A 27,887-nucleotide genomic window follows, 5' to 3' on the forward strand; every position below is an offset into this window, starting at 1 on the left:
ATTGGTCAATGTGGGATGTTTCTACTTGGTGGCCAATCGAGGAGGCAGCAACTCTTGGACTCTCTGGGAGTCACAGAACTTTGTTACTCATTCCTTTCTATTCCTGTCTCGCCTTCTGATGCATCTTTCTCTGTTCTTTTAATATAGTTTTAGTGTGGTTTCTTTTTAATATAATATATATCATAATATACTAAACCAGCCTTCTGAAAAATGGAGTCAAGATTTCTCTGTCTCTTCACCAAGACCTGGCTGCCCTGAAGACCACAACACTTCTCCTCTACTCTAGGATGGTCCTTCCCATGGGAGACATTCTTCCATGAACTTCTCCAATGTGGGATTCCATATTGTGGGACTCTGCTTCTCAAGGACTGCAGTTCCTAAAGAACTGCTCTGGTGTGGGTCCAGTCTACTCCACGGGGTGCAAGTAGTCCTTCAGGATCAGGCTGCTCCAGCATGAGTCCCCAACAGGGTCTCAAGTTCTGCCAGCAAACCTGCTCCAGGGTGGACTCTTCTCTACATGGGCCACAGAACCTGCTTCAGTGTGGACCTTCCAGGGTCATAGCCTCCTTCAGGCTCCAGTGTGGAGTCCTCTTTTACTCCTATTTTGATGAATGCATTTCTGCATTTCCATTCTTGGAAATTAGCTATGAGTGTTGTTGCAGAGGGAAACTTCTATTCCTACAAAGAAAATGTAAACTGGAAGGAAAGTGAGGGCTCTTGCCTTTTTGAAATCCTCTCCTTTCCACATGGCAGCACTCTCTAGTCTCGAAAATTCTTGCCACAGCTGCATCCTCAACCACACCACAGGGTGTCTTCCTTCAGCAATTTTAAGTCTGAAACCTTCTACACAACATCTTCAAGACCTACAAGAATTTCTCACAGGTCTCCTAATAACCTCATTGATTGCTTTTAAGGCAGATACAGTAAATAAATAAACAAGAATTAAGAAGTTTGGAACTTCCCACAAGCAAGGGAGACTTGAGAGCCAGTGAATCCCAGTCAAAAAGAACAGGTGGACGGAAGATTTCCTCCACACTGTTTTAAATACACAGGACACAGATTAAAGTCTTTATACACCAGAGAAATACTGCTTTAGTAGAGAATTTTCAGGAGCTGGTTTGAACTGTCCTACCAATGAGAAGGGTAGGAAAGAACAAACCAAATTATCACTTTGACCACAAGCTGATAATGGAGTATATGGCTGCAACTTCAACACAGTTTTTACTTTCAGAAATAGAAACTGGGTAGGAGTATGTTATTTTGGTATCTAGCAAGAGGAGAATTTGAAGTGTTCTGAAAAATCCCTTTTATTTCCATTAGAATATACTGACTGCAAAGATGAAAATATTACCAGAAAACGCTGTCTCAAGAGGCTGTCACCAGCATCAGAATATATAAGAGCCAGATGCTCAGAGCTTGGAGTGACCTGCTAGGCCAGAACACTCTATATCCTTCTTCTGCTAGTTTTTAGTAATAGGACTTTAACAACCTGACAGCACAAAGGGTTTATAGACATTGTTTGACTCAGCACAAAATGAGATGCAGATGCTCAACAGTCATTTTTCTGACAACACAAGAGAATGACTGCACTCTATCCAGCAAACAGACACTATCAGTAGAAAAAGCATAGAAACAGCTTACTAACAATTGAATGAAAACTGCCTGAAGTAAGTGAAAAGTAGCATGTATAACTTACATGAGGTGAGCATGAAAAAGTGAATCAATGTAAGAGAAGATGTTTGGGTTTGTTGCTTGTTTCTGTGTTAAATTTCAGCTGTTATATTGCCATTTCTAATCTGACAAAAAAACAAAGCTCAAAAATTAAGTCATATACACCCAGAGCAACTCAGTCACTGATGTATTTACAATCATCACAAGATAACTCAAGAAAACCCACTGTGATGTATTGCTTCAGACACTGCACCTATAACTTCCTTTTACTGAGGTGTAGCACATTACAATTCTCACAGGTTCAAGCAGCAAACACACTTTGAACAGACACTGCAAAATGGCAGTCTTGCATTTGTCTCAATTTCTACTCTTCAAAGTTCAGGTAAGGATGGACACTTCCCCTCCTGCACCCACCTTACTGTCTGTTGCTCTAGGGGTTTAGCCAAGGAGAGAAGATGACGTGCAGTTCTGTCAATTCAGTGTAGCTTCAAAACCAAACAGTGTGTCTTTTTGTCTTCAATACTGAGTCCACCAAACAGTAGTTTGTATTAACTCAAGTATTGCCCTTTTGCAAGTTCTCCGCCTTTCAGCAACCTTATCCTCCTACAAAAAAAATGAAACTTAACCCAGACACAGGAGTAATAGAATTCAGTTAGCTTTGAGTTGCACCATTACAACCTAAAATGTGTTTTCAGCACATTTATAACAGCTGTATTTGAGCTGCCTTATCGAATGCCAAGGTGAATACTCATAATACTTGAAATTAATACACGAAATGTCCACCAATTAATTGCTCAAAAACATCTTTGTTAAATTCTTGCAAAAGAGTATTTTGATCTTGTCTTATTGCAAATGCAAGATGTGGCTGGGGGTGTGTATTCTATTGCCATGTGTTAGGAGTTGGACAGTTATCATCTGTGAATTGGGCAGTTCTCTGTATCTCTTCCACAACCAGTCCTCCCTCCAGGAGATACCTTCTGTTAAAGGGCCTTTGAGTCTCACTGCACGACTGACAAAATCACATCATCCCATTGTGAGATGCTCCATCCAGGGGGAGGAGCCAAGCATTCCTTCCTGGATATAATCTGAGATATGGAACACCACAGGCAGCCTTTTCCCACTGCATTCCCAGAGGTATACCAGGCCCTACCACACCGTCAGAGGAAAACGACACCCTTCTACAGGGTCACTGCTTCAACAGAATCAACCTTGTTACCCCAGGAGGACTGCAGCCATCATTCAATCAGATTGCTACCAACACCCTGACCCACAGGGTGTCAGGTCATATTCTAACTCTGTCAGAATATGTCTCCTTTTTAATTTTTATTTTTCCTAATAAAGAACTGTTATTCCTACTCCCATATCTTTGCCTGAGAGGCCATTAATTTCAAAATTATAATAATTCAGAGGGAGGGGGTTTACATTTTCCATTTCAAGAGAGGTTCCTACTTTCCTCAGCAGATATCTGTCTTTTCAAACCAAGACAGAACTACAGAAATCCATCATCTGCCAAAACCAAAAGTTTGTAACAACAGATGTGTAAAATGTATTTTCAGGGCTTCTTTTTGAACAAGCAATGAAATAAAGATGAATTATCACATTATCATAAAAAGCAGTTTTATCACTTTCGCATTTACAAATATACATGTTATTATAATAACAGCTGGTAAAAGCCATAGTTCTTTAGACAAGAATAAAAAATAGATACAGATAGTTCAAGTATATATTTAAAGTAATGAAATAATAAAAAGTTAGTATTTGCTCCTACTCCGCTGTTCATCCCTCTGTAATCAACTTGTTCAGAGATGAGTCATTTAAAGCGGTGGCTGAATAAACTAATTAGATTCATGCAAGAATGACAAAGATACAGCATTTTTTAAAAGATATGACATCATACAGATACAGGAGCAGGGTGCTCGTGTATACAGCCAGGACAGCAGTGCAGCGAATCATGAACAAACAGATCGCATTCCACACAAAATGCGTTCTGACACACTTTGCATATGTACACCTGTGTGGGAAGGATAGAAAGACAAATTAGCAAAAGCAGAAATTATCATCGTAGCACTACAGTAGGGCAACAGTTACATCACCAATATAATGTAACTAGACTACACTGCTAGCATCACAGAAACTTAATTGAACTAAATCTTCTGACAACAAGTGTACCCGCAGGCTTGAGCTCAGGTCACTGTAAATGCTTCCAAATGGCTGAGAGTGGAAGCTTTTTTAATGTAAAAAAAAAGATCCCTAGGAAATTTCTTCCCACACTTTTACAGACTTTGCAGTCTAGAAAGTGTGACTGTTTAACACATAAGTCTAACTAACTGTGACATTAACTTTCACATGTATTTTTCTGGTCTTTAGAATATATTGCTAAAGGATCATCTCTATTTCTCACACCCCTCAATGCAAGTTACAGTGCCATTCAACATACTTACATTTTGGTCTTTCATTTCTCCCTGGCAGCCTTGACAATACCTAAAAGCAAAATTTTGTATTTTAACTGAAAAAAAAAGAGTCAAGACTGTGTAAATCAATGTTTCAAAAAAGATCTCATACATAGTAACAATTTCTGGCAATTATTTCAGCTATTCAACTGAACTCTCAGATCATGGAAACTACAAGTATTTCTTAATGCCAGAGGTGCCCCACACCACTAAAATACCCAGGATCTCCAGCAGCAAAGAAGCTGTTGCCAGCTATTCTTAGTTTTGTGACAAAAAAGTTATAGGATCCACAACTACTCTCACTATCACAAGTAAGATTTGCATACCGTTCCCCTTTGTATTCTTCCAGTGGAACTTCCTGAAAGGCATCTAAAGGAAACAAGTGATGATAAGACCGAGCCAGGTGAGGTGCAGACACTAATGTAAGACCTGCAAACAAAGAGACAGCAAAATTGTTACAAGGGAAGATTTACTGAAAAGCTTTTCTGTATTAAATAAAGTAAAAAGGAAAAATAGTATTTTTAATTACTCAGTGGTTGAGAGCTTCTAAGAACTTTAACAAGTAAAATTACTTGTTCCATTAGCCAAACATGTAATCCAGTTTTAAATCCAAACACAAAGAACAAGCAAATTGACCAAATTTCTACTGAAAAGGTTTAACTCAGTCTTTAGAAATACATTTACAACACACAGTGGTGAAGTTAGGAAGCTCTTTTTGGCAATGATGGTTCTGCTGTATCACACCACCAGCTAAATGATGCCCCATTACAAAGCTCTACTACAGCTTGCTATAGTACTGCCAAGACCATGCCACAGCCCCATTTCAGCTAACACAGGTCTGCTGGTTTTATACCAGTTGATTTTTGTCACACTATCATACGGCTGTGTTTTGGATCTATGCTGGAAACAAGGTTGATTAGGCAGGAATGTTTTCTTTACTGGTGAGCAGTGTTTACACACAATCAAGGCCCTTTCTGTTTCTTACTCCACCAGTGAGTAGGCTCGGGGGTGCACAAGGCATTGGGAGGGGATACAGTCAGGATTGCAGTCAACAGTGCACCAAGAGAACAAAGGGATATCCCATACCATCTGGTATCACACTCAGCCTACAAAGCTGGGTGGAGAATGTGGAAAGGGGAGAATGTTCAGGATGATGGCATTTACGTTCCCAGGTAACTGTTACTCATGACGGGGTCCTGCTTTCCTGGACATTCTACTGATGGGAAGTGGTGAATGACTTACTTACTTTGCTTGTCTTGTGTGCACAGCTTTTGCTGTAACTTTTCACTGCCTTTAACACCACCTGTGCGTTTTCTCACTTTTACTGCTCTGATTCTCTCCCCCATCTCACCAGTGTGTGGGAGTGTGTGGGGCTGAGTCGATCGCTGGGGTTAGACCATGAGAACAGGTGGGGCATTGTCACCCTGATTTTCTAAGACTTTGCTAAGCCTTCTGATGTTTGCATTCTTGTAACGAACTTTCTCACACACAGTTCTGTAAACAACTTATGTTTTGCATTCTTTCATGGAGGAGGAGAGAATTGATGGACTCTTGGTCTGTCCAGTGTCATTGGAGAGGTGGCACTGTCACCCTCCAATCCACTGTCACTTTTGGAAAACTATAAATGTTGGAGTCAGAAAATAAAGATCCCTTTTTTGTTCACCTGGAGAGCAGCAGTGTCCGTGTCGTCTTTTCGTGTCGTATTATGACAGGGCACGGGCTGGCACAAATGTCTCACTCACTCACTCACTCACTCACTCACTCACTCACTCACTCACTCACATTGTAAATGTCCAAACTGTTGTTCTCCTGATCACTGCAGCTGTGGAGAATCCACTGCAGATACACAGGATTTCTCCAGTTACACTATCTCCTTGCTGGAAAGAAACTTATGCTGGTAGGAAAAACTTGAAATTAAACTAGGATAAAGTGACCCAAAACCATAATTATTTCATCCTCTTGCCAAATACAGGCATCCCAGTAATACCTACTGTGTTTCAGTCATATGCCTGTGGAAGCTAGGAGAACAGCACCTCCTCACAATATTAATATTATAAACCACACTAATCCTCCCTCCCACCCTCACTAAGAGCAATAGAGGGAGGCATCATTGGTTGCACAGTCCATTAACATTTGCAAGATCAAAGGGCTCCCATTTACAACTCTACAGCCTGTCATGTGTCACTGTGCAGCTTGCCCTTGGGTTCAACTTGGAAATCTTTCACCCACATACTCATGGAGGGGAGAGTACTTCTGTCCTCCTGCTCCAAAGCACTCTATTTTCATGGCCTTGCACTGAGGACTCTGAAACATGAGTGTATTAAGTTAAATGAGGATTCTTGAGAAGTTACCATTCCCATGTGCATCACCTCTCCTCCCCACTTTGCCTTAGGTATATTCCTTATACCAAGGAATATGACACAGCTTTATTGTTACAAGTATCAGTCCTGAGAGACACTTGTACGAAGCTGACATCTCAGGTCACAGAAATGCAGGACTTTTTAAGCAGATATCTAATTAGTAAGTATAGCTGAATTCTTCTACCCCTTAACTCTCTTACCGTGAACTCCTGATTCATCTGCTCACCTCTTCTTGCTACTTACCACAGATTTTGCATTCCACAGGAAGCTCACAGTATTTGGCTCTGCACTGAGGACAAAAATATCCACCCAGTGTAAGACCTGGGTCACTGTTATTTTCCAATTGCCTACAGTAGAAAGAAACAATTCAATACTTAAGAAATAATACTACGCTAGTATATAAGTACAAATAATGTTGTTTTCACATCAAATAATTTTAAAAGTTTCACGAGATTGCATGTAACAGTTTAATGTGCAAGTATCAGAAAACAATTGATATGGACAGATATCAGTGACCGCATTTTCCCACAGGAACCAAATATTTCCATACAAAGGAGCCAATCTTTACAAATAAAGATATGAACAATAACTGCATGCTTGTTTCTTTTTAGACACAAAAATATTCTATTGCCTCTAAGATGCACATAGTAACTGTTCTTTCAAATAGCACATGCTGTTAGACGCTGTTTTATTCTGAAATTCAGACACCCCTATAACCCTGGAAAACAATGATTCTTTTCATTGAGAAGTGCACTGGTACAGTCATCAAATGAGGCCTGTATTTTAAACTTCCGTTTAAAGTCATGTTAAGAAATACATTAAAAATACTTTATTCAGATAATACCCTTCCATCCTCATAAATATCTTTTAAAATGATAGTAGTAATTAAATCAAGAGCTGCAAGTAATTACTTTAACACCTTGTAGCACCTGTGTGCCCCAATCACTGTCTAACAGAACTAAGTACCATTTACTACCTTAAAAAAACATAAATGCAAATTTTAAAACACATATTTAACAGAGGATACTGTTAATACTGGGGCTACCAATGGAAATAAAATGTCTACTGAGAAGCCAGAAGACATGACTTACTCTTTTTTCAGATTATTTTGCAACACTTTCACTGTCAAGCAGATTTTCTAAATATGACTAATTAATATTGAATTCTTATCACCTCATTGAATTCTAATCAATGCTACTTACGCCATGCTAAAGGAAGGCTTTGCATCTTGGTCAGATAGAGAAGCAATAGTATGCTGAGGAAAACCTGAAGAGAAAAACATCCCACAATAACAATTTTAAACATGCAATAATGTATCAGTTTCTTACTTCAGGGAAGCAGTTCAAAGATTATTCTAGACATTTACACTTAACTCTTTCCCATTCGTTATTACAGGAGAACTGAAACACTCTTGCTAGTAGCAAATTCTTCCCAAAGGTCTCTACCTACACCCACACCCTCCAGACTTTATTTCCCCCCAACTGAAAAAAAGTCTTTGCCATAGACTTTGTGTTAACTGAAGTGCACTGGAACCCCATTTTAGAAGAACAGTGAAAAACTAAAATATGTGAAATGGTAAGAAAGCAGAATGAGCAGCATACAAATGTTCACTTAAGCCGTACTTTCTCATTAAGGGGGAAATATTTTTATGTGAGTCCATCCAGCCTATATTCAACTTCTAAGTGCAATATATGACAGATAAGACTACGGGACTTTTTGGAGACAGATAGATAGATAGATAGATAGATAGATAGATAGATAGACAGACAGATAGATATCAATCTATCTATCTTTCTTTCTTTCTATCACTTATTTTTTACAGATCATGACAGGTGAGAAGTTGGTTTTTCCAACTGCTGCTCAGGCTTTATCTACCAGAAGTAAACCTTTTCATTATCTATATCTAGACATAAAAATACATACATTCTTATAAATCAAAAGTGTGGATGAAAGTGAGAATTCAATGCTCTACTTTGTAGCATTAGAGTTCCTATTCTGGTGTAACTCCAAGCTTAAATTTATTGAGAAACAGATAAAGAAAAGAAAAGGTAATCTGCTTCTTGAAAGAATATTCAAGAAGCTGCTAATAAATGTGTACTACCTATGGTTCTTAAATCAATTAATAGTTGTAACAGTTGCCTTCTGCAGGGAAAAAAGCAGAGGGAGAAATAATAGTTTTTCATCCTTCATTTCTAATTATTAAATTTATAACAATTATGGTGCCATCAATACCATTCCACTTCATTGTTTCCAAATTCTGTTCAGTAATTTGTCTTACTTAATAAGCTTTATTTAAACTTTTATTGATGTTATTCCTGCATGTTATTTCTATGCAGGAATAACATCAATAACAGTGATACATATCTAGCAAAATAAAAGTTAAAACAACCAAAAAAAATTACAAAATGTCTTTATTACACGTCTTACTATTTGTATTTTGTTAACACAGAAGAGGCAAATAAAGAAAAAGACAAGTCTCACGCAAGTGAGATAATCCATATCCTACCCATTCGAATAAGCGAGCACTCAGAAGTTGAACTGGCAGGTGGAGGACTGACATGGTGCATCAGCAGTTCCTTATAATGACTTTCATCCAAAATAACGTGGTATGTTCCTGTCAGACAAAGAGATGCCTTACTGTCGGGTTATGAGCAAAAAAAAAAACCAAAACCAAACATATACTCCAAATGACAGAAAACAACTTAGGAACAAAACACAATTTACTCAAACCTGCTCCTAAAAAGCAGCCCTGTTAATGCTACAGTAAATGACAAGTTTTAAAACTAGTAATAACAGAATGTTAAATTAGATATGAAGGCACGGACCTTTTCCACCAACATTACACTATGTAGTAACGATACTGTAAGAGTTACCACTGTAGCAATGGATATTAACATGTCACACTGATGAAGTTCCACATCACATAGCTTTATATATGGAACAAAAGGCTTGAGAATATAAGTATTTCTTCTCTCTAGAGCTGCAGCCACCAGCTGGTAATAACTTCATTTTCTACTGTATATTTTGCAGATTTGGGCAACCCTTTAATTTTCTGCCAGCACAATGGAAAATATTTACCCTTAAAAATGTCAAAATGCAGTAATAAATATATAACAAATTACTTAACATTTTGATTTTAAACCTGTGTTAATAATATAATTACTGAACTTCAGATACATACCACCAGTTTCTCGGGCAAGTACTGTACAAACTCGAACTTCAGCACTTAGGCCGATGACAGATACTCTGATCTTTACTGCTTTTAAACACTTAAAATAGAGAAAAAAACCATACTCAATTCATGTGCAGAACAAGAAATAGCAAAAAGGTTCTAAGTCTTAAACAAAAATTAATTGGTGATGATACTGCTATTGCCTGTTTTTCTTCCAGCAGCTTGGATGTTCAATGCAGTAGTGAAACTTCAGTTCTGTACCTTAATTAGATCATAGATGTTGGCTGGATCACATGTGGTCAGACTGCTGAGGACTACCAAAACCTCTCTGCTCGTATGTCCTGGCATGTGCCTAAGGAAAGCACACAGTTAATTTACTTATGCACACTAAGCTACTTGTATGATAACATCTCCAAGGACCTTAATGTCCTGAAGTCAGAAGATGACATGACATGAAGTCCTCTACAAACTGTGGTAAGATCCTTGTCTGAGCACCAGATTTTCACTTTCTGAAAATCAAACCTTTCCAATATCTAAACCACAGCATTTAATTGTGTAGTTGTTACCTGATTATTTGCTGTAAGGAATCTTTTGTACCTTAGCCATACTCACAGGTAAAATTCATCTTCAAACTAGCACACTGTAGTAAGACTTCCTGACTTCTTAAAAAGCTCTAATCAGTTTCTAAGTGTAAATCCATTACTTTTAACTACTTCTAGTTCTTAGCCGAAAACTCTCTTACTGCTAGTATTTAAATAGCTTTTCATTACACTGATTATCCGCTTTGTTCAGTTAGTGTCTTTAGCTGTAATTCTTTTTCAGTCTTCCACAAACTGGGATACATCTCAGTACCTCACATTGCAAAAAAGTGCTCCGAATCTATCCTACCTAAAAATTCATCTTTATAAAGTATGCCAAAACTCTCACAAGTTTATTGTGACACAATACTGTTTCTTCTCTTGTTCTCTTACATTATTAACCCCTATCTATGCCCTCTCTCATACCACAGCCCTTCAGGAAAAAAGAATTGCAGTGTCTTTCATCACAGTATCTACATACCATCATCAACTTGGTTTTCAAATTCCATTTCTGTAAGAAACACACCCCTAAATACAAGCATCTAGTGGTAGAAAACAAACGTCTGCACTACTAGAGTATTTAACTTAATGATTAAGGAGGTAAAGACACCTTTTAAAGACTCAAGTCAGCACCATGCAAGACGCTACTTGGAAACAATTCTGTCTCTGCCTCTCAAAAGTCACAATTACAAAGAAAACAAAAAAACCTCCTTGTATTTTACTAACTTTAAAGTCTGCATGGCCAAATTTAGGGAATTATATAGAGAAGGCTCTCCACTGCAGTTCATATCCACTGCTTTCTTCAGAGCAGTTACATGCTTTTTTGAGTTTCCTGTAAGAGAAAAAAAATGCAATCCATTTAACTGATACAACAAGTTAAAGAACAGAAATATTTAAAATGCATATGTAATGAAGTGTACTTGTACAACAGCTGGGACTGGTTTCAGAGTGGAACAGGTCTGTTTTTTCCTTAGAAATTGGTATTTTGATCAGAATGCAGAAAAGAGTAAAAAAGACTTTTACTCCATAGGCACTCAGCTGCTAGAAAGTTTAGAAGCCAAAAAGAGTAAAATCACTGCTGGGTATCATTAAGCACTCAACATGAGCGCAACATGTCCCACAAACAGAAAAAGAGTTTTGTTTCCTCTGTTATCCTGAAAGCATGGTTCAAAGATTGATTGATCCTCGATTTCCTCGATGAAACCTGCTGAAGCCACAGAGACTGGCGTAACAGCAGGCAGGAACCAAACCAACTTTGACTTTTTAACATCTGACCAGATCTCACAAAAAACACAGATGTTGTAACATACAAAGTTAACAAACAGGGTAGAAAATTAACTACAGGGAAACCTGAACATATCTGAGTTGCATTCTGGTCGAGACTTGATCGCAAACAAGCACACAAGGACAATTCTGGATCAAAGCAGATCAAAATGTAGATTATGGTTTCAAACAACTTGCAATAATTTATATTTTAAATGAAAACTAATTATGATAACATATCTTCATTTTCAGCAGAGTATTAGGCACAACTTAGAACACTAATGAAAAGGATAAAAACATCTGCAATTTAAGAAAAGAATACTACTTCCCTACCTGAGAGTTCTGTCATTTTTTCTGCTCTTTTACTCTTGGTTACAATTAAGCCAATCTGAAAAAGGAGGAAAAAAAGACTAAACTTTTCTTAGAAAGTTTTACAATGAGTTTATTTGGAATTTTGCTGCATTTTTTATGTCTTTATGGACCAGAATTATTTAAGCATCCAAGTCTGTAAAAATTTTACTTCAAGTGTAACAACAGCAGCACAACATGATGCATCAGTTTATAAACACTCCTGTATTTTCATTACTTCTGCCAAAAGGTACAAAAAGAAATCCTCTAAAATTCTAAATTGCAGAAACAGGCAGAAACAAGAATTTCACTAGACTGATAAATAAAGGATGGGAAGGTGCACATAAATTGAAAACAGTTTACTTGGTAGTGTTATAATCAAAACTACTTTTTAAAATAGTTTTCTGTTATTTGTTTCTTGCATGGTTGTACATACCTGACTAATAGGATTTTGGTCAAAGTACTCTTCAACAAAATATTCCAGTAACTATAAAAAAAAACGTTAAGGCAGTTAAAAACTAATTATACTTTTATCACACATGCATTAAGTAGATGGAAAACATCTGCTAAAATAAAAAAGCAAAACAAAGTAGTTGGGTAACACAAAAAGGGGGAATGAGCATTCTTCTTTCACCCTCTTCCTCCCCCTTCATCCCAAGTAACCAATTAAATGAGATTTCAGAAACCACACTCCCCTTATTTTATTCATGCCCTATGCTGAAGTTCTAGATTCCTGCTGGTTCAAATGGAAATTTTCAATACACCAAAAAGCACTACTCTGTACAAAACCATCAAAATCCAGGATTTCATGCTCTAGTATTGCTGGAGAAGACCATACAGAACACAATGTAAGCAGTTCAAGCCCCCCACAATCTGAAACAGCAATCCAGTCTAGCATATTTTCAAATAAGAATTCATAAAAAGACCCAACTGTAAGAAAAAAAAATACAAACCAGTTCTAGATGTGTAATGAGAACATGTCATCCCCTTAATTTGGGCAACACTTAATTTCCACATAGTTTCCAAATCTGTCTTCCCATCATATGCCCGTACAAAGTGCTTTTACTATACAGAAGTACAGGTGCAAGGCAAAATATTGCCACACAGATTTTACTGTTCAAAAAACAGGAAAGTGACAGGCAGAAACAAGGATACACATGTAGGGGTAACAGATGAGGCTATGCAGATACAGGAGATTGCAATTCTTTGAAATGCAAAATGCAACCCATTTATAGAGAAATGGCGGCTCAGTCAGAAAAAAAGTTGAGTGCAGGAATACCTTCAGAGTGCAAGTAAGCCTGTTCGGTTTTAAGTCTTGGTCCTCCATCGTTCTTGATCCATCAACAACCACATAAAGGTGACGCATCTGCATTTCCACCATACGCGAAAATCACTCAGAGAATACGTAGTGAAATGAATTCATTAATCCATTTACTTAAAAAAGCCACTACTCCCTCCCTCTAACAGGGAAGATTCAGTACATTGAGAGGTGCAATTAACAGCAACTGAAAAGTAATGAATTCTTCCACTTTTTTTCTTAAAATGAAAAAAAAAAAAACCCTCTCTTGAAAAATGCACACTGTTCTTCTCCTCTCAAGACTCTCACGACAAACTACAAAACATGCACAGTTTGAACATTCATGTCTTCATCTCAAGACCTCAGTGTTGTACAAAACAACACGGTTATTTACAACCCATTTCCATTACCATGTCCATTTTTCACATGAAGATAAATGGACAGTGTGAGCACGTGTGGTCTGACTTCTGCTGCCAAACACACCCTGTGCGTCAAACCTCCAACCCTGAATAGCCATGCTTCACATACACACTGCCAACAAAGAATGCTTTAAAAAAAGAAAACAAAACAGCGGAAACCACAAGGTTTGGCATGACCTACGCCAGGCCAGCAGAAGCATATTATAGATCTGGCATACCACCTCTAGCCAAACAGTTCTGGACTAAGGACAGAAGAGGGTTAAGGTATTAACATACCATTCCAAGCCGAACTTGTCCATGATGTTCATAGAGTCTAACAAAACACAGAAGGATTTAAATCAAATTCAAATGAGTGAATGGCTCCTAAGACAGAAGTCCAAACAAATCCAATACTAGACTTCTGGCTAAAATGTAGAAGCAACAAACTGCAGATGCTTATTCATGTGAAAAACCCCATAGCTCAATCGCAAATTTCACAACTCTCAGAAAATAAATAAGAACTATTTCTTACTCCCAGCTTTAATGCAGCTTTAAAATTCTATCCACATTTGACAAATCAAGTTCTAACATAACTTGAAATAACGAAAGACTTGGGATTTTTTTCTAGCCATTTTTCTGAAATTTGTAACAGAAATCTGTAGCCAGGATACCAGAGGGCAGATTCTGTTGTGACAGGACAAGGGGCAATGTTTTTAACTAAAAGAGGGTTGATAAGACTAGAGATAAACATGCTTTTACCATGAGGGTAGTGAGGCACTGGAGCAGGTTGCCCTGAAAAGCTGTGGATGTGCCATCCCTGGGAGAGCTCAAGGCCAGTTTGGATGGGGCTCTGACCAATCTGGTCCAATGAAAGGTGTCCCTGCTCATGGCAGGTTGGAGTGAAATGATCTTTAAGGTCCCTTTCAACCTAAACTATCCTGCGATTCTCTGATTTGTATACTAAAAAAAAAAAAAGAAAAAGATGGAAGACTCCTCTAAGCTGTGGAGATTGCAGCTGCAGCGCTCTGCAGCGCAAGATCAGATCAAGACCTGTAGCTGGCATACGCATGGGATGTACAGTCTGTATACATTCGGTATTAAAAGATAAAAATTAATTTTCCACCATTTTTTCTGGCATGCACCTGCCCCTCTGAAGGAGAAAGGCCATAAAAACACCCTGCAGGCATGCCTTACGGTTAATTCATCCCACAGGACCCAGTTTCGGGACGATCAAGCCCTTAAAACTGACCAAGACAGTGCTATTAGCAGGCTCGTGGCCATACCACGTACCTTTTCCTCTTTGCCTTGAAGAGAATGTCCTCGATGGTTGCCTTCAACGACCCGGATTCGTCTTCCTTAAGAATTTCCCTACGCAGAACAGACTGTTACTGTGGGCAGAGGAGAGGTTTTTCCTTCTCTTTCGCCAGAAGGGAGAGAAAGGTGAGGGGGGGAAGAACATACCATGTCCTTTCGTAGCCTCCTTCCCAGCGCTTGGTCCGCTCGGGTTCGTCATCCATCTCCGCGGAGGCAGAAGGGAGACCGGGGGAGATGCGGGGCGCTGAGGGAATATCAGGGGAGCTCAGGGGAGATGAGAGGGTCTAGGGGTGACGAGGGGGACTGCGCGAAGAAGAGGGTGGTGAGAGGGGGTCTGAGAGGTGAGAGGGGGTCTGAGAGGAGCCGAGGGACACTGAGCGGGATAAGAAGGGCCGAAGGGGCCTCCAGGCAGCCAAGGGGAGCCGCGGAAAGCTGAGCAGAGCCGCAGGACACGTACAGGAGAGCGACGCGCGTCCGCAGCCAGGCCCTGCCGTCCCCAACACGTTGACGCCCGCCCTCTTCCGCCTCGGTGCGCCGCCAAAGCATCCCGGCCGCTGCCCGGGCCGCGGAGAGACCGTTCCGGGAAGGTTCCGTTGTGTTTTCCACTGCGTCCTCAACATCCTCCGAGTGCGGCCATGGAGAGGACGGGCGCCTAGGGAAGACGCCTCACGGAGACATGGCTCGTGCGGGCGAGGAGCCCCTCGCTCGTGCGTCCGGGCGCAGCCGCCAGGCTCATGGCTCTGCCTGGGTCTGGGTGGCACTTCTGCAGTTAACCGAAGACATTTCAGTAATCCATGGAAGAACACAGGAGCCTGGTAAAAAGCACTGGATTTTAACACATAATTGTGCTCATACGCCGGTTAACGAAGGCAGCCATCTATCACCCCGCCAGCAAAAGCAAGAAGTTTCAGGTATTTTGATGTTAAGTAATCATGTTTTCCAATTACCTAAAATATTTCTGAGTAGTCATGTCACGTCGCCAAGAGTTTCCATTTCATAAGCGCCACAGTGAGGATTAGTTCAGAGCTAGCTGAGCTAATTGCTGATTGCTCTGCAGAGCAATTAAAACTTTACTGGATAGAGTGGAAGTATGCCAAGACTGGGCTTCAGCTCTTGAATTACAGGAAAGTTACTGAACATCCGTTTCTAAGGAGTCTCACTCTGCATCCAAGTAACACAATGCATGAGGAAGAAAACATGTAAACAGTAGTAACAATCCTTGAAACAGACTGGGGCAAAACTAACCACTTCCGTACCCTTCAGCTTACCGCATTTATCAGGAGCAGTGGATAATTATAACAGAAAGAGAGGAGAAATAGCTTTCAGTTAAACCATGACTGGGAAAAAGCAATTATATTTTTTGAAGGGAAGCAGTCTGAAGACAGGAAAAGAAGAATTCTTTGAAAAGTCAGGATTTGCTTCTTGGAACTGAAATAGTTGTTGTTTGAACAACTCCAATTAGAACATACACCATTTTTTCTTTAGGAGGGAGAAGTCCAGTCTATAAAACACTGAAAAGAAGTGTCTTATAAGCTAGCACTTTGAATAAAATAAGTGAGATATGAGACTTCTCTTAGAACAGGAGTATTTTTTATTCTCAAGACCAAGAATTTCAGTGCTGGACTGGAACACAGGGTATACAGTAATTTTGTAAAACTTTATTGTACAAGTGCTTGAAATCCCACCACGATTTTGAAATTAATAAATAACATACTGGACACCTTCATTTACAATTTCAAAGCAATTAAGTGTTTCATTGCCATAAGCATTTGTAGTCACTATGCCGGCATGAAAGCTGGTCAGGCTATTGTGCAAGACAAAATTTTGGGTATGTTTGTTCATCAGTACTTTATGTGGCCTGAAAAAATGTACAGTTTAGTAAAAAGTATGTGAGTCTTGCCACACTTATTTTGATCTAGGATACCCAACTGCTTACAAAGACAAGAAGAAACACAAATACAGTTTAGAAGCTATGATATTTGTAGAAACACTAAGAATCTTGAGCATCTCAATTTGTAGATCTGTGCAACCAGGTAAGCATTTTCTAAGAGGAAGACTGAAGTATAAAACTTCTTGTTGTATACACTCGAGGTTTGAGGACAGGCTGTAATTAAAAGCAAGCCCACTGATGTAAGACAGTATTCCTTGGTGATTAATTTATGTGTTAACTACCTTCTGCAAAAACCCAGTCACACAGGTAAGACCACACAGCACATTTTTTGCACATACATGCAAAAATGTAGATTAAGAACTGAGCCTAGACGGACTGCACAGAGAGATTGAGGTGATAATCATCTAAAACTTCCGTTTTGTCTGGAGTATGCCTTCTGTTCTTTAAGAATATCAAGAGGCCACTTTCCTTGATAGTTCTTATGGTAACTCAGATTGAAGGATTCTCCCATCACTTTCCTCCTAATTTCTGCCTTGCTCCATGTTGCTTCAACTTCCAGCCATTAATTCTTTCTCTGAGAGATGAACATGTTAGACTAATCTTAGACTAACAGTTTTTCTCCAGCATGTCTGTAGCATTGTAGACAAGACCCTTTTCATTTGTCCATTGGTAGGTTAGAGCAAAACCAGTGCACAGATTGTACACACCAGAGGTGCTTTAGCAGCCCTGAGGCCTGTAACAGACACAGGACTGAGCAAGTAATTTACTGTAATGGTTGAAACATGTTGCTGCAGCCTTAGGATGGCCTGTGTACCTTAGGATGGTAGCTTGCTCCTGTTGTGCCCTGCATCAATCCTGTTTCAAATCCAAAATGCAGGCGGAAGGGAGTATTGCTCTCCCAGCTTCTCTTCCCAATATTTGGAAAATCTACTTGGCCACACCTGTGGCATCTTGTCAGGAAACACAAGAATCCACCATACAGATGTTGCCACTTAATCTCCTTATTCCAGGCACAGGTATGCTGTTCCCTTTTCCCAATCCATTTGTTGGAAACTTTGTAGGAAAAGAAGCAGAACGATAAGTTCTCCACAGGCTATGCAGACATTGTCTGAGGGACCAGGAGCCATTTTCTCAAAGACTAAAACTCAGACCGTTGTCAAAAGGAGCCTGGAGCTGGATCTATCCTACAGAAAGAAGACCTATTAAGTATGCAGACTGGGAATCTTTCAAGGAAAACGTCATGTTATTGTTAGCACTTTATGAACACCAGATGATCTTCAAACTTGTGCTAATCTTCTCCTGTTATGGAGGCAATGCCCAGAACTCTCACTGAGAAAAAAACGAGAAACCTGGGTGTACAGTGAGAGGTCATTTATTTAGATTGTGGAGATTTGGACAAGTTCTTCTCTTACAAAGAGCAATTTAACAAGTATTCAGCACAACAAGTATAAAAAATTGGCCTATCTCCTTTATAAGGAAGAGAGGTTTCTCCTTTGATATGAATACAAACCAGAACCAGAGAGAAAGGCACTGAAAAGAGAGAGAGAGAGAGAGAACAAGGCATTGCACTGGCTGTCACCTGTTCTCAGAATGATGAAAATACTGAGGCACCTTCCAGTAGATGAGACTGAAAGCTTTGAAATGAAGAGGTCTCAAATTTTCAAATTCTGTCAGTGTTCCCATGGCATCTTGTGCTATTTACTTCATCCACTAAAGCTCCTGGAATTAAATGGCTGACAAAACTGGAATGTCAATTTTACAAGTATGAAGATGGGTGCACGGCCATCAGGATTGCAGCGTGAATGATAAGGGTTGAAAAACCAGCAGGGCTACAATGGTCAGAGTGAGGTATGTTAATACATTTCCAGCAGTGAAGAGCAGAGGTAGTACTACCATGACCACACTAAACTGGAAATGGCTTTCCTGATGTTGTTCCTTTAAATTAAGGCAGAAGTTAAAACTTTCTTTCAAAGAAGAAATCAAATCACTTACAAAAATTTGCAGTAATTGTAATCAGAGCACCTTTTTCAAATAAAATGTCTTTATAAGCAAGAGAGTAATATGGCTACACTGGTGGGTTTTTTTAATATTTAAAAACATATTTTAGAACAGACAAATTGCAGTTGTAGAAAACTGTACAAAAGCTATCAATGCTTCTAACAATTATAGTAAGTAAAAAAGGTAAAGTACATAAAGATATGAAAAAGGATACAAAGAGAAAATTTACTGGCTTATGAAAATACTTGCACATACAAACCTATTGTCAGCATAATATCCCCAAGAAAATATAAAAATATATATAGAATTTATGCAAGCATGCTCTGGAAAGTACATCTTTAATACATTTCATCTGGCCTTAAAGAGGATACTAACAATTTATACTTTGAATGAGAATTCATTCTGCTCTACTCACTCTCTGAATGCCAAGTTCATTAACAGCTGCTGTATAGACAAGAAGTCCTGTTACTTACTGATGAAGAGTGAAGCCCTTAAACGCACGTACCCCTAACAGCATGATCCAGAAGGTAGGCAGAGCACACTGACCTACAGCAACACTGATGGGACATTAATATGCCTCATCCGGTACCTCTGTTCCTTTAAGGCCAAGTATAGATTTGTTGCATCATCTCTGAAGAGTACATTACAAAAACCAAACCCAAGTCCCCCTCCCCTAGCTGGTTAAATAAGAAGCTATTTTTCCTCTCTTGTTAGGCAAAATTCAAGATGATTTCTGGTGTAATTGACAGCATTTGGAAATACAATACAAAATTTCTTATTAAACTAGCTTCTGAATTGCCCAAAATATTCAACACAATCAGGCAGTGCATCAAACCCCACACAGAAAGAACAGCTCAGCTCTTTCTGACAGCATTAAGATGTCACATATAAATAAAATCCGAAATTGTTAACAGCATTTCTGTGCAAAGTTTCCACAAGGTATGTGAGAACTGCTTTCTCTGGTAGGCTTTGCAAGTTTGCAAATGAAGTATTTTCAAATAAAGTATTCATATTTAAGAGGCCAGGATTTGCACTAATGAAAGCGGAATGTTAGCAGCAGTTTCCTAACTTATCTCATAACTTCAATTACAATTGGATCTGTATACAAAACCTATCAGTAATGTAAAACATCCAAACATACGACTGTGATTAAGTAATCCCCATAAGTGTACTGCTCAAAGAGTAAATAAATAGATTAAAATACACATATCAATTTCAAAACCAGAAAATAATATCCATGAAATGAAGGCATTACTAAGTTTCTACATTCCAATTCATAATTTTATCATAGTCCTGTATTCGTTGTTTTATGTGAGAAAGCTTATTCTTCAGATATTCACAACGCTCCTTTTTCTCCAGAAATGCAGGATCCTGCCAAAAATACAAAAACCTATACATTAATATATTAGGCTTTCCGACTCTTCCAAGAATAGTCTATTATCGATTATCTTTTTGACTAAAAGGACAAAATACAAAAGTACGCAAATATTCTCAAAAAAACACACTCTTTTTCCCTGACCCTTTCTTATTTCCTGTTTCCCCTTCCTTAATGAAAGCCCAGAAGAAAATGTTCTACCTTTATATGGTGTAGTTACTTAGTAAATAGAGCTGTTTTAAAGTAGAAATGTGCAAATATAAATGGCATCCTACTATGTAATTTAGATTTTACACATGTATTTGTTGTATGTGCAATACATCCTTCCCCTAAAAGCAATGAAGTTTAACTAACATGGACACAAACTCTGAATTCCATTGAGGAAAAAAAATTGTATTTGTACTGCATATGTTTTTAACGGAACACAGATACATATTTGCTGCCTGCACTTAAAAAATTACAAGGAGAAACCTCTTGGATAACACTGAAAATTATTTTTTTAGTGTGTCTAAATTCCATGCCTCAAAAAATACAGAACTTCTTTTCAAGTGTAAGACTATGTTTTCTGTTTTTATCCATTGGCTGTGTCAGTTAGTGAATATAACTGAACTAATCTTCTGAATGCAGAATGCTAAGAGATTAAACATACTCTCAGAAGATGAAAACGCTCAACTCTTGAGTTGTGGTTTGGGGATTTTCCCCATATGTGGCTACTGGAATCATTATTCTCAAAAACGTTTGTTGGCGCGAGTGTATGGGTTGTGTCATAACTTTGCTGAAGTTTTAGAAGACAAAATATACAAAACACTATAGGTACCCTGAGATACCGAAATCTGCCTAGCATCAGAAATATTAGCTATTTACACTCTCTTTGCTAGTAATTAGATTCAACAGCAATGTAAATTTAAAACACTTACATTTTTCTTCTTCTTGTATTCTTGCAGAACTTTTGATATCCTTTCCTGTTCCTAATGAGAAACCACAGATTTTTAAACTTTGAGTTTGCCTGATATACGCATGTAAATACTACAAAATACTCATCAGAATTCTCATTTGATCTATACTTTGTGATTATAACATTTTAGATGTAAATCTTGTATTTGAGAAATAATGAAAATACATCAGCTGTGACTCACTAGAACTTAAAAGCTACTAATATGAAACAAAGAAACAAAAACCCCCAGAAAACCAGGTCTATATCTTAATTGGAAAATGGTATCCCTAAGTAATGCCTCATTAAGAGATGATGTAACATGTGGGGAGACTTTGTCTCACACCAGGTTGTTTGTTGCTTTGTCTCACAGCCAGCATTAGAAGGCATTGTGCCCTAGCTGAAGACAGTAAAAAACTGCCTAATACCACCTAATACAGATATTTTCCATGAGCCCATTTCACAGGTACTTACATATATGGTTTCAGGATGATGTGGAAGGTGTTTCAGCAATGCATCCAGCTCATCAAACTTTTTTAATACAGCATTAACTTCCACAGACAGTTCTTTATACTCAGCAAACTGATCATTGAATACTGCTTTGTACCGGTCTCTCATTTCATTTGTTTGAATTACTGGGTATTTCCTGGGAAAAAAAAAATTAAGAATTAGTTTTAGAGATACAACTTACTAACAACATTTAGACTCTTCACTTCGACAGTGTATTTCTGTATTTTTTGCTAATCTCATAACCTGCTGAAATTTGCATGTCTGTAAAGCATTGAAATCAGAGAATCACAGTATAATTGAGGTTGTAGGAGATGTCTGGAGGTTATCTGATCCGATCTCATGCACAACCAGAGACACTTAGACCAGAACTATGTCCATACAGCTTTTGATATCTCCTAGCATAGAGACTCAGTCTCTCTGGGAAACCTGTGCCAACCCGCAAAGAAAAAATACTTTCCTAATATTCAGGTGCAACCTCCCCTGTTTCTATTTGTGCCCATAGCAAATAGTATAAAAAATAATTTATTAATTGTAAAGCCTACCCTTTAAAAGGGAGCATGTTACAAATGCAGCATTAGAAAGTATAAGAGTAGTCAAATTTCAGGCCCTAAAAAGACAATTTCCCATGTATTTTAGTTTTTTTCCTCTAATATCTATATAGTGGTCTTCTGCTCCTTTGGCAGTTAGCGTACTTGCTAGATTATGACATTCTCTTTCAACATTTGAGGTTTGTGGGGATTTATTTTTTAAATTGCAACTCCTTATTTATACTTACTGGTCTTATGCCACTGATACCTGCCCCAGCCTCTCTGTTTTTTAACACACAATTACGAGTTCCCATAGCATGTGCATGGGAGAGAAACCATTGGAGAAATGCAGAATGAAAAACATTACTTTCCACTAAGAGACAGTATCCTCCAGTGAACACCAGTATCCTCCACTAAGTTGGTCCATCAAAATCAAGTCACTTACGCTAAGTAGTCTGGCATCACTATAGGTTTAGGAATGTGGCCTGCAGGTATATGACCATTAAGTAGCTCTGGTTTTCTTTCCAGTGATTTGAGCTGCCTGTAACTGACTTCTTCCCTTGGTCTGTCATCACCTTCATACTGTTTTAAAAAAAGAATTTGTTCTTAATGAAATCAGTTTTACATAAACCACAAAATATGCAACTTTAGGGCAGAGATGCACGTGTTGAGCAGCAGTAGAAGCAAATCACAGATTTGCTTCTTGTATTACAACTCTTATTGTAATTAGAAAATCAGTTTAATGACTTACAGTAATGCTTTTCACACAGTATTTTTCCTAAGTTTGTCCTAACAGCCGTACAGATAAATACTTCTGGAGGTTTGGAAAGATTTGTTTGCATGTCTTAAAAAAACAGTGTAAGGAAGTTTCCTTCAGTATTCATTTAATATGTGAATGAACCGGAATCATTCAGTTCTTTGGAGTTCCCTTTTCTCCTTGTTTCCTATTGCACAATTCATCCCTTGATCCAGAAATAAAAAACAAAAAAGTGAAATCTTGGAACATAAACAAAAGGATCTTGATCCAGTACTGAATCCACGAAGAAAACAGTGGCAGGAAATTCACAGTGTCTATCAGGAGACATTTAAGGCTGAAACTAATACATCATAATTTCTCTGGAAAGCCCATACAGTCTTTGCAGTGTATGCAATGACACCATGTGTGGCTGAAACACTAACACTGCTGAGGCTTTAACTGGCAAGGCAGTCTTTGGAGCAGTCTCAGACACCAAGGAAAAAGCTCAACTCACAGGGCACCTACTGTGCTTCCACTGGCTCTCCTGCAAATTAAGCACACAGCCAGGAATAACCTCAAACCTATCATGCATCAGACGACCTGGTGTTTTAGTCATGTCCGCCAAGCTCCGTGATGAATGCTACAGAACTGGTCCTGTCATAGAAAAGGGTAAGAGCACATGGAGAGGCAGCCATTGCATCTGCTATTTTACAATTTTGTAGATTTTATAACCTAGCCTAACCAGGAGTAAGTTCATTGCAAGCTCATTTTGAATCTTCTGGGCAGGAGACTGCTGTCCAAACTAACTTAAAAAACGAAACCTAATCTCTTTGAGGTCAAATAAACAAATAAATTAATTAAAATAGTCACAAGGAAAATAATAATCGTTTAGAATTACCAGTAAACAGAAAAATAGATTCCTATTTCTTACCTTCTTTTCAGGAAAAGAGGATTGTGTTTTCATCTATCAAAAAAAAAAAAAAAGGAAAGAACTAAGTTTCATTTTCAGCAAAAAATAGTATGGAAAAGCATAGACTCCTAAAATTTAAACATTTTCAAAATCATACTATACAGAAAATTATACTTATACTTGGTATGATGAAATTTAGCATAAGGAATATTTTCGGATCCACTATTTAAAGACTTGTTTAAGGAAAACACCCACCCAAACTCCAGAACAACAGGATTTCCCAGAGCACAGCTGTAAGGAACAGCTTGCAGGAAATACTCCATCCACTTCTCAAGCTCCTTTATTATTGTTTCACATTCCAGCCCACGTTAACTCACTAACAACATGCTGAGCCTAATTCATTGCCTGGAACACACAACAGTGCACTAACAAATAGCTCAACCTGCAGCTGTTTTGTGCAGCATTGTCCAGTCTCTAACCTCTATTATTAAAGTATTCCCTTTAGAAATGTTTAGTAAGTGGACTAAAAGAACCTGGATAGTAACAGGCAAGAATGAACACCTTGTGTACAACTCTGGCAATCACCTCACTCTTGCAGGACATACTATCAGTTAAAAAACTTTTATTGAAGAAATATAATTAGTTTTCAAAAGAAAAGTCTCAATTTTATGCAAGATGTTGAACTGGAAACCAGCGTTAAATAAAAATACTGCAAATCAGACTGCAGACACAGAGCAAAGAAAACAAAAAGCAGCTTTAAACTCTATCCTTCTAAAATCCCTTAAATGCAGACCCCTCCTTAATTTAGGCTTGTGTACGTTTCACATGCATTAATTTTCATGCTATATTAAGTCTTACTCATTTTAAAGAGTCTTTTGGTGATGTTTTCAAATGAAGTAAGTTTTACACAAATTACTTTGAACTCTCTCGGTAAGAGTGTCAAATCTCTACTGTTATAGTTTATCATTAACCAGGCAAATACTGAATGCTTCTAGTATGGGCAAGGCCAATAGTTAGGCAAAATATTTGACATGAAAAAGATGTGGCTGACTGAAATTTGAGACATCAAAATCTAGCCAAGGCTGTTACTACAAATACTTGCTGATAACTATTGTGAGGAAAGCTGAAAAGGCATTAAGAAGTTGCTTGGAGATTTGCTTGCAAAGTAAAAATAAGTATTTCACATTCTTAGGTTTATTCACACTAGCACTTGCGCTGAATGCACAGATTTTGAATAAATGCTAGGTGGCTTTAAGCCACCTAACCCTGCTGAACAGATTAACATTGTTCGTTTCTTCCTTTGTTTGGAAAATACACACCAGGAAGTAGTTCATCAGCTGACTCAAGAAGAGAGCCCAGTATTATGAAGAGAACAGAGCCAGGTCCTTACCCAAGGTGAATTATGAACATTAAAAAGAACCAAAAAACAAAACACGTCCAAGACTTTGGATCTGACACCTTAAAAACGCCTTTCCTTTGGCAGTTTCTAATACTGAAAGACTGGTTAAAATTCAACCTCAGGGCTGTAGATCTGCTGTAGGGAAGACACTTGATTTGATACCGTCTATGCCACGGTAAGATCTTACAGCTGCTCCGCATCATGTGGTACCCGATAGATAGAAAACGATAACTAACGACTTACCTCCTGTTCTATTAATTCCCTGTGCCTCCTGGCCGCTTCGTGCCTCCACAACTTTAGGGAAACCAGCGCACTGATTAGATAGAGGATCACCGTGACAAACAAGAAGATGATTGCCGCAGTCTGACCGCCCTCCACACGGCAAAAAGCCGCATTTATCGGCGTCTTAAACAGCTGGTAATAGCAGAGCCCACCTCGGTTGGTATCGTTTACGTACACTATGGCAGCCGACATGTACAGGATGAACAAGGACACATTGATCCCAAACTCGGTCAGAGGCCACCAGTTGGAATCGAGGAGGATAGTTCGGTAGTACATGGACATGCCCAGCACGAGCAGCACTATGGTGACGATCCACGCCATTCCCGCCACCACCAGGATGAAAGGCGTCTTGGGCCCGCTGTAGGAGTATCCCCCGTAGGCGCTGCCCGCCCCGTACCCGTAGGGCTGCGAGTACCCGAACATGTTGTACCACTCGTTGTCCTTGTGTACGTAGGCGGTGACACAGGCGAAGACGGCGGCGCCAAGCAGCAGCTCGGCCACGCCGAGGATCCTGAGCAGCCCTGCCCAGGACTTCATGTAGGCGTACCGCTGGTGGTACTCCTCCACCCGCTCGCTGTAGGTCTGCCCAGTGCCGGCGCGGCGCTCCAGAGAGGCCGAGGGGTCTCCGGAGGGCAGCATGGCCTCGGCCTCCTTCCGAGAGTTGTAGCTGCCGCCCGACCCCCCGAATGGGTCCGTGTAGGAGCCAGGCACCGTCCTGGTTCCCGGTTGCAGCGGGGCGGGAGAGGCAGGCGGCGAGCACTCGACCCCGTCCGAGATGTACCTGATGTCGGAGGCCGTGCTATCCCAGCTGGAGCCGGGGTGGCGTCTCCCTTTGAAGAAGTTCTTCCACGAGTCCGGAATGAACCGCCGAACCGGCTTGAGCTCTGCCGGCCCGCTGGGGCCCGGGCTGGCCTCGCCGGGTCCGAAGGGGGGCTGCAGGGGCAGCGGGGGCGGCGGCAGCGGGGCGGCGGCGGACCCGGGGCTGGTCCCCCGGGGCAGCGGGGACCTGCCGTGTCGCCCGCCCTGCGAGCTCCGCGACATGGCCGGCGCTCAGCCCGGCCCCGGGCGTTCCCCGGCGCCCCTCGGCTCACCGACGGGAGGGAACTGCCGCGGGGTCCCAAGGGCAGCCGGCGCCGGAGAAGGACGAGCCGGGACGAGAGCGCCCACTGGCCCGGCAGCAGTCGCCCAACACCTGCAGAGTCCCGGCGGCCTCACCTGCGGCGGCCCCACGGCCTTCGCCCGGGGAGGCGGGAGCTTCCGGCCGGTCGGCCGGGAGTGGCGGGACCGCCCCGGCCAGGAGCGGCGGGAGTTTTCCCGAAATCGTGGAGCGCCGTCGGTGCGGTGCCGGAGGGGCGCGGCCGGCCCTCGCAGGAGGGCTGGGCGCCGTGACTCACAGTGTGACAGAATGGGTCAGGTTGGAAGGGACCGCAGAGGGCCATGTGTTCCAACCTGCCTGCTCAGCTGCTCAGGGAGGATCATGCTAGAGCACATCGCGCAGGATCGCGTCCAGACAATTGAATATCTGTAGTGAAGGAGGCTCCACTATCTGTTCAACGCGTCGTCACTCGCACAGAAAGAAAAGTATTCTTCATATTCAGGTGGAACTTACTTTGCATCAGTTTCTGCCCACTGCCTCTTGTCCTATTGCTTGGCACCACTGAGGAGAGCCTGGCTCCATCCTCTTTTTTTTTTAAACTTTTTAAAAAACTTTTTAAACTTTTAAAATTTCCATTTAGGTACTTACAAATATTGATAAGGTCCTCTCTCAGTCATCTCTTCTCAAGGCTGAACAGGTGCAACTTCCTCAGCCTTTCCTGGTAAGAGAGATGCTTCAGTCTCCTCATCATCCTTGTTGCTCTCCCTTTAAGGAGCTTCATGTCTCCTGCACGGGGCACCCCAGAACTGGACACAGCACTCCAGATGTGACCCTGCCAGCACTGAGTAGAGGGGCAGGATCACCTGCCTCGACCTGCTGGCAATGCTATTCCTAATGCACTGCAGAATCCTGTTGACCCTCTTGGCCACAGGGGCACTGCTGGCTCATGGACAGCTTGTCCAGCAGCACCCCCAGCTCCTTAGGTCCTTCTCTACAGAGCTGCACTTCAGTCCCAGCCTGAGCTGGTGCTTGGGCAGCACCTGGCACAGAGCTGGCCCAGTGGCAGGGAAACTCAAGGCACTGAGCAGTCTGTTTGGACAAACAAACACTTCTGCCACCATTTTTCAGGTTCAGGAGCTGAAGAAGCAATCTGGTGTGCTGCACCATTGTCTTCTGCAACTGGCTTTCTACATTCACCACAAGATCTGCAACTGAGTACAAAACTGCATGAATGCAGTAAGAGTTTTATTTACATTGTCAGTATGGACTATCAACTTGTCTATGGTATGCTTCAGTCTCTTCTTTTACAAGGTTTAAAATTCCAAACAGTGATTGTTTTTAAGGTATAAATTTTAATAAAACCTTCAAATGCTCACAACTT

At 40.2% G+C, this 27,887-nt stretch overlaps 2 protein-coding genes across 4 annotated transcripts; both read right to left on the bottom strand.

Annotated features, from left to right (window-relative positions):
• Positions 1-189: 189 nt before the first annotated feature.
• On the bottom strand, positions 190-15,508 carry LOC119695721 (general transcription factor IIH subunit 2). 2 transcript variants are annotated; one of them, XM_038124730.1, is made up of 16 exons: positions 15,309-15,508; positions 14,999-15,095; positions 14,828-14,905; positions 13,835-13,871; positions 13,122-13,208; positions 12,279-12,329; positions 11,828-11,882; positions 10,958-11,063; positions 9,915-10,005; positions 9,663-9,750; positions 8,988-9,095; positions 7,684-7,747; positions 6,725-6,828; positions 4,448-4,550; positions 4,113-4,152; positions 190-3,682 (listed from the first exon to the last, which is right to left on the bottom strand). In XM_038124730.1, the coding sequence occupies exons 1-16, from the start codon at positions 15,469-15,471 to the stop codon at positions 3,563-3,565; spliced, it is 1,392 nt and encodes a 463-aa protein (XP_037980658.1). In that variant the 5' UTR covers positions 15,472-15,508; the 3' UTR covers positions 190-3,562. The 2 variants fall into 2 exon arrangements, 1 of the variants encoding a protein (XP_037980658.1); XR_005255346.1 differs by having other exon boundaries at positions 3,615-3,682; positions 4,113-4,177.
• MARVELD2 (MARVEL domain containing 2) lies at positions 15,486-27,887 on the bottom strand. Of its 2 annotated transcripts, none has more exons than XM_038124729.1 (7): positions 25,372-27,887; positions 23,751-23,783; positions 22,529-22,665; positions 21,521-21,692; positions 21,033-21,083; positions 15,799-20,111; positions 15,486-15,614 (listed from the first exon to the last, which is right to left on the bottom strand). In XM_038124729.1, the coding sequence occupies exons 1-6, from the start codon at positions 26,449-26,451 to the stop codon at positions 19,995-19,997; spliced, it is 1,590 nt and encodes a 529-aa protein (XP_037980657.1). In that variant the 5' UTR covers positions 26,452-27,887; the 3' UTR covers positions 15,486-15,614; positions 15,799-19,994. The 2 variants fall into 2 exon arrangements, with proteins under 2 accessions (XP_037980657.1, XP_037980656.1); XM_038124728.1 differs by having other exon boundaries at positions 15,526-15,663.

Source organism: Motacilla alba, chromosome Z (assembly GCF_015832195.1).
Source record: "Motacilla alba alba isolate MOTALB_02 chromosome Z, Motacilla_alba_V1.0_pri, whole genome shotgun sequence".
Lineage (NCBI taxonomy): Eukaryota > Metazoa > Chordata > Aves > Passeriformes > Motacillidae > Motacilla > Motacilla alba.

Bases quoted from the DNA above. Each gene is read 5' to 3' on its own strand.
- MARVELD2 (XM_038124729.1), bottom strand. From the start codon at position 26,451: ATGTCGCGGAGCTCGCAGGGCGGGCGACACGGCAGGTCCCCGCTGCCC. The intron at 23,784-25,371 runs GTAAGTCGTTAG...TTTTTTTGATAG, and splicing joins GGGAATTAATAGAACAGGAG to ATGAAAACACAATCCTCTTT. The intron at 21,693-22,528 runs GTAAGTGACTTG...TTTTTTTCCCAG, and splicing joins GTGATGCCAGACTACTTAGC to GAAATACCCAGTAATTCAAA.
- LOC119695721 (XM_038124730.1), bottom strand. From the start codon at position 15,471: ATGTTGAGGACGCAGTGGAAAACACAACGGAACCTTCCCGGAACGGTC. The intron at 9,096-9,662 runs GTATGTATCTGA...TTTGTCTGACAG, and splicing joins ACTTGCCCGAGAAACTGGTG to GAACATACCACGTTATTTTG. The intron at 6,829-7,683 runs GTAAGTAGCATT...TTTCTACTGTAG, and splicing joins AAGCCTTCCTTTAGCATGGC to GCAATTGGAAAATAACAGTG.